The sequence below is a fragment of the Meleagris gallopavo genome, chromosome 5 (assembly GCF_000146605.3).
Source record: "Meleagris gallopavo isolate NT-WF06-2002-E0010 breed Aviagen turkey brand Nicholas breeding stock chromosome 5, Turkey_5.1, whole genome shotgun sequence".
NCBI classification, from domain to species: Eukaryota; Metazoa; Chordata; class Aves; order Galliformes; family Phasianidae; genus Meleagris; species Meleagris gallopavo.
This window is the reverse complement of record NC_015015.2, coordinates 57213130-57220011: the sequence shown is the minus strand read 5'-3', so window position 1 is coordinate 57220011 and position 6882 is coordinate 57213130. Positions and strand designations below refer to the sequence as shown.

General features: G+C 50.6%; 1 protein-coding gene across 1 annotated transcript in view; it reads left to right on the top strand.

Annotated features, from left to right (window-relative positions):
- The first annotated feature begins 6418 nt into the window (after positions 1–6418).
- MAP4K5 (mitogen-activated protein kinase kinase kinase kinase 5) overlaps positions 6419–6882 on the top strand; it is a 70401-nt gene continuing 69937 nt past the window's right edge. The window contains exon 1 of the mRNA XM_019616021.2: positions 6419–6631. Within this exon, the coding sequence (XP_019471566.1) occupies positions 6575–6631 (57 nt within the window). The 5' untranslated portion in view covers positions 6419–6574. The remainder of the gene's footprint in view (positions 6632–6882) is intronic.

Sequence of the window (6882 nt, the reverse complement as noted above, 5' to 3'; positions counted from 1 at the left end):
TCTCAAGCTGCTCATTCACTCACTGCCAGGATACAGTTCCTTTTCCCCACTTCATAACAGCTCATTTCCACGACTCCGAAGCAGGGTGGAATCCACGTCTCTTTTCCATACAGTGATTTAAAGCGGAAAGATGAAGGAGATGGGAATTGGCATTCGTTCCTATTGAGCTGTCAGACAGCAGTGAGGAAATGGCCCCGCTCCTGCAGGCAGCCCCGACACAGCCTGAGTCCATGGGAGAACTGAGCTTTCTTCAGTCACTGTAGGAATTATTTATGGTTAAAATTAAATGAAGTTTAGTAAACAAATACAGCACGTTCCAAGCGTCAGGACTGACGTCTAATATAATTGAGCCCCTACAGAAGAATAAACTGGATAAATGACATCACTGATCACGCAGCATACTTCGGTGAGAACTGCATGCTCTTCCTTCGTCACGGACCAACAAGTCATAGACTGAGACCAGAGGCCAACTAGGAAAGTCAGCTTTTTCCTTCAGTGAGTTGCACAACAAATACATTTCATTCCACAGACTAACCCAGGAGCCAGGGCACGGGCTGTGCAAACACGGGCTGCAGAGCACACCCCGACATGGACCGCTTCCAGCCCTGCTCAGGGGAGCCCAGGAGCCTCACCTGCTGGAGCACTGCGGGAGGAGAAGGGCTGCAGCCTGGCCACTGCTACAGAACACTGATTTGACCACGCAGCTGCTGCTCCAAAAGCCTTAGCTGCATGGAACAACAGAAATGACCAAGGAGAGAAAATAGAAGTCTAATGGTTTAACTTTTTTAACTTTAATTTTTGAGTGGTCCTCTCTGGAGCCACGAGCTGGGCTCAGTGATCCTTATGGGACCCTTCCAGCTCGGGTTCTGTGATGCTATGATTTCTAACTGGTTCTTTCTCTGGAATGAACCATGTCTGTATTGATGGGATTTGGTTGCTTATCAGCAGCCCTCCGGGGATTAATTCAGTCAGCAGCGATAGCTGTGTGGATCCTTTCTGAGGCTGTTTCTGCCCCAGCTGTTTGCATTACAAACGTATCACAGTGCTGCTACCCATTCCAGGAGCCAAACACAGAACAGATCGCGCTCAGCCTGGATCCCTCGGTGCGTTCTCCAGAGGGCTCCGGCTGCCAGAAAGCTTATCTGCCCTGTGCAAACAGCTTGGGCAGAGAAAGCCATCTATCTCCAGGCCACGGCATCCCTGGCACTTACCCCTTCCAGCTCCCACACACGAGTCCTGCTGGCTCCGCTCGTGCTGAGCCAACTGCACCATGCAACCACCAGCTAAGGATCAGAAAGGGCTGGAAAAGACAGCAGCCATGCTGAGTGGGGACCAGAGATCCTCTCCTCTGCGAGAGAGGCTTGCACAGAACTCGGCATCTTAGCACGCTAATGAAGGAAAACAAGAAATAAAGCACTGAAACAAAGCATACGCTGGAGAGCTAAGGTGGAGGGAGTGTTGCAACCTGTATCAGTCCTGCACAGAGGCTCAGCTGGAGAGCTCTCCTTCCCAAGTGCAGAGGGGCACAGCTGCATCCCAAAGCACCAAGGGAATCAGCAAATTCCCCAGGTGCGGAGCTGCCAGGTGTCTGTCTAGACAGTGGTGCTCCAGGGAGCCAGCACCTTCAGGAGGGCAAGCAGGGCTGCCAGGCCGGGCAGAGCCCTCTTCCATCCATCCACTGGCATTACGCAAAGAACTGGCCCTGCATCTTCTTCCCGCCAGCCCTGAGGCATCCAGCTGGCATCAGAACAGCATGGCCAGCTCAACTCCTTCTTCCAATGGCAGACAGATCAGGGAGACGTGTGACTACTCTGATAACACTCCCAAGTGGAAGGCTGCTAGCAGAAACATGAGTTAGCAGTGTTCCCCGGGGCAGTACTGGGGCCGGTCTCTTTTGACATCTTAATCTGGATGAGGCGATGGAGTACACCTTCAGCTGATGAAACGAAGCCAGGAGGAGCAGCTGACACACCAAAAGGCTGTGCCAACACATGAGAGTTGAGCAGAGAGGAACCTGATGAAATTCAACAAAGGCAAGTGTAGGGTCACGCACTTGGGGAGAAATAACCACATCATCAGCATAGGCTGGGACTGAGCTGCCAGGATGGAGCTCTGCAGAGAAGGATCTGGGTGTCCTGATGATCAGCAGTTGACCAGCAGTTGACCAATAGTTTACCAACGGTTGGCCAACAGTTGACCATGAAGCAGCAGTGTGTCATGATGGCCAAGAAGGCCAATGGTATCCTGCGATGCACAGAGACTGGCAGCAGGTCAAGGGAGGTTCTTCTTCCCGACTGTTCTGCACATCTGGAACACTGCACCCAGTGCTGGGCTCCCCACTTCCAGGCAGACAGAACTGCTGGAGAAAGCCCAGCAGAGGGCCACAGAGATGATCAGGGCCTGAAGCATCACCCTTATGAGGAAAGGTTGAGAGCCCTGGGGTTGTTCACCCAGACAAGAGAAGGCTGAGAGGGGATTTTACCAATGAATATAAATATCTAAGGGTGGATATGATGAGAATAGGGCCAGGCTCTTTTCAGTGGTGCCCAGTGACAGAACAAGGGGCAATGGGCACCAACTGGAACACAAGAAGTTCCATATGAACACAAGGAAAAACTTCTTTACTTTGTAAGATGACATAGCATGGGAACAGGCTGCCCAGAGAGGTGGTGTTGTCTCCTTCTCTGGAGATATTCAAACCCTCCTGGATGCTTTCTGTGCAATCTCCTGTAAGGAACCTGTTTTAGCAGCGGGTTGAACGGGGGGATCTCCAGATGTTCCTTCCAACCCCTATGATTCTGTGATTCTGTGAAGAGCTGGAATGATTACTAGCCACCAAACTGTTTGTTAAGACAGATGCATTTCAAATGCCAAAATACAAGGTGAAAACAACATCTCCTTCCACTCTCACGAACTGTTGTGCCTTAGCTAGCTCTGAAACAACAGAGCACCCATCAGTGCAGAACTGCCAGGGCTGGCAAGGTTCAGAGACACAGGCACACCAACTTCTTTGGGAACAAGGCAGATCACAGAGATTCCCTTCTAGAAGTTTCCCAGGAAATGTGAGGCCACGTTAGGCAGTTCTGTGGTTATTATGCCCATGCCAGGATCGGCCAATTTCAAAGCTATGTGGGCGATGCTCTGAAGGAACTTGAATCCCATCTGTTTGTCAAAAGTGTATCTCTAAGACAACATCACCCAAAGGCCATCATCTGTTTCTCAGATAGAAATTCTAGGACTGTTAACCACATTTCCAGCCACATACAGGTGAGACACAGTGACTGAAATGGACATTGCACAAATACTTCTCCAAAACTGGTGAGATATTCATACACACAGAGCGCTTAAAATACATTTTGCTGGCTTGACAGAGGTTCGTGAGCCTCCACCCCACTTGGGAAACTTAATTCCTCCTTTCCCTGGTGGCAAACAAGAACACTTCTTGTGAAGACACAACAAGCTGGAGTGTCCCCAATCCAAGGTGGCTTTGGAGGTGATCCACTGGCACACGGTGCCTTGTAGAGCCTGACAATGCGCCTCTGCCTCACAACACAGCTGGAGGTGGCTGCAGTCAGTGGTGCAGGGGGGTTAACACAATTCCTGCTGCCTATGAATACAGAATCACAGAATCATTAAGGTTGGAAAAGAACTCTAGGATCATCAAGGCTAACCATCACCCATCACTGCCTGCCCCCTAACCATGCTGCTGCGTGTCACATCGACGTGTTTCTTGCACATGTGCTCAAGGCTCAGCACATCTTTGTTCCTCCCCAGGAGGGGCAAGGTTGGACTTGCTCCTGCTCATCTCCGACTGACTCACACCCTGCTGTTCAAATTCTTTGTGCAATGCCACCTCTCAAAACCCTGGGCACACAAAGACCAAACACTGTTCAGGGATTTGGGTCTCTAGCTTGCACTGTTGGCTCAGCTCGCTCACAAGCCCCAACACCTCATCTTCCCTTCTCATTTACAGGCTAGGAATTTTGTTGTGAAACTTCTCATCTCTAACAGCATTTGTGTAAAGGCCCACCTGCCTGAAAAGCCTCAGCTTTCATTCTTCAGGAGACTCATGGCATCCAGAGTCACAAGCAAAACAACAAACAAAAAGGCTGTTAGCAATATTACTTAAATATATATGTAATACGTACACAAAAATCACCCTTTTTTCTTTTTTCAGTTGAACCCATTTCTGTACATGCAGAAAGTGTGGCATCGATGAACTCAGTCTGGTCTGTTTTGGAAGAAAATCTTTCCTCCAGAAGCTGCTGTTCAGCCCCTCCTGACAGCCAGGCCCCATGAACAGCCCTCATTAAGCTCAAGTCCAGTTTGAAAAGCCTCACCAGGAACCTCTGTAATCCTCCTTATGGTTTTGAAACTGAACTCTTGACGAGCTGGTCATTTGGATTACAACACGTGCCATGATGGGCAGAGAAAGATTTCACATATTTTGTACTCATCTGAGCTGTTTAAATGAGTGACTGGGAGCAGATCTCGAGTGGTTTTGCCACAACAGGGGGAGCCAAGAGCTGCCGGTGAAAAGCACAAGGAATCTCAGAAAAAAATATCACTGCCACACACTGCAGACCTTGGTAATACTGCACCCACCGAGATTCAGACCAGGAGAAAGCAGGATCCCTTTCTCTGATGAAAACACAGTGTGATTTCTCAGGCAGGGAGGTTGGAACTAGACGATTTCTAAGATCTAATCCCACCCAAGCCATTCTACGATTCCTTTCTATGATTCTATGATGTCTCCATGCACAGCTCTCCCAGCCATCCATCCCACAACTAGCAGCAGCCATAAGCTCTCCGCACCACTTAGCACGTTTGTAAGAGAGCCTCCAATGATGCACAGCCTTATGCTGACCTCCTGCCCAGGGCTAAGCCCCGTGCTACATGCACAACGTGCCCCTGCACGACCAGGCGGGGAGGTATGCATGCAGCAGTAACACAGCCTTGGTAGCTGACTGGAAGCAATTCCTCCTGGGTGCCGTGCAATTGCTCACCTTAATTCATTCTGGGATCTTTAGAAAAGTAAATTGTTTTTATGAAACTGAGATGGAGGATTGCATTGAGCAGCTTTCAGACTGCCTAACAACTAGGAACTGGGGCAAAGTTTGATCCATTCCAAAATAGTGCCGTGTTTTTACTGTCCGAACTTACTGCCTGGATGGCTGGAGATTGAAACCCCTCCTGCATAGAACCATAGAGTGGCCTGTGTTGCAAAGGAGCACAGTGCTCACCCAGTTCCAACCCCCTGCTGTGTGCAGGTCGCCAACCAGCAGCCCAGGCTGCCCAGAGCCACATCCAGCCTGGCCTTGAATGCCTGCAGGGATGGGGCATCCACAGCCTCCTTGGGCAACCTGTTCCAGTGCCTCACCACCCTCTGGCTGAAAAACTTCCTCCTAATATCCAACCTAAACCTCCCCTGTCTCACTTTAAAACCATTCCCCTTGTCCTATCACCACCCACCCTCACAAACAGCCGTTCCCCTCCTGTTTATCCGCTCCCTTCAAGCACTGAAGGCCACAATGAGATCTCCCCAGAGCCTTCTCTTCTGCAAGCTAAACAAGCCCAGTTCCCTCAGTCTTTCCTAATAGAAGAGGTGCTCCAGCCCTCTGATCATCTTAGTGCCCTCCTCTGGACCCGCTCCAAGAGCTCCTTCAGCAGACAGGTTGAGAAACACGGCACTGGAACTCACCTCACAGACTGATGTCACTATGCAGGCAGCAGACAAAACCCATCTTACAGGAGAGGAGCTGCTGTCGTACACATGCAGGCATCTAATAAAGGAAGCTGTTTGGTACTAAAAAATACAGCATTTGGCTCTCGGACTAATCGCAGTGTCTAGCAGCGTGGCATAGTGCTGGGAAATCACTCTAGGAATACCCTGTATTTGGTCTGTGGATGGATGGAAGGTGATCAATCCACATGAGGTTCCAGATCCTTGCAGAGCTGACCCAGAAGCAAACCAGCAACAGACCACGTTTCACTCCAGCACGGCTTAGCAGTATGCTCACACCAGGCACGTGCCTAATTGCTTTGCTAGACCAAGCCTATACCTCCTGGGATGGCTTTTTTTCTCCGTTTAAATCTGTTTTGACATCATGTGCATTTTTTTCTCACACTATCAAGATGCAAAGGGAAAGTGCAAGCACACGTACGTGCGTGCAATGCTCAACCCGCATAAAAACGGGACAGACACTCGTGTGAGACACAGCTGAGAATGTCACAGTGTTGGCTGCGAGCTGTCAGCCCCGTTTACCCGAGGTCTGAGCTCCTTCCTGCACAGTCACGGTTACACACAGCCCTCATCAGGCACACACCGCTTATTTCCTCCTGCAAAAAGAACACCGCATGCTCCGTTGGCTTCAATCACAGCCTCCGTTATCTGTGTGCTTCTGCAAACATGTCCCCGAGCCGTTAATCATTACCATGGGAAATACTCCACTCATCTATCCAAATTAGAACCTAATTTGTGTATCTAAACATCAGAGCTCCTCTCACCTGCAGACGGGGTGCCCTGAGCTCTGATGCCTTACTACAGGGATCGGAACACGAGGAATGACACATCATGCCTCCTGCAGCCTCAAACAGTAGCTGTACGCCGTCTGAGCTGAATTTCTACCGGGTGAGGAAGGCGGTAAGCAGGGCAGGTGAAGGCCAGGCTGGTGCATGGGGCACAGCCCACCTGTGGGACCCCGGGGCTGCAGGGGGACGCAGCCTTCCCCTCCTGCCCGCAAGAAGGCAGCTGGGAGACGGGAAGGCCTGCAGGAAGGCGGATAGGAGACTTCCTCCTCCTCCTCCTCGTCCTCCTCCTCCTCCTCCTCGCTGGCAATGCTAAAAGCTCCAAGGGCTCAGGCGGAGCGGTGTGGAAGCGGC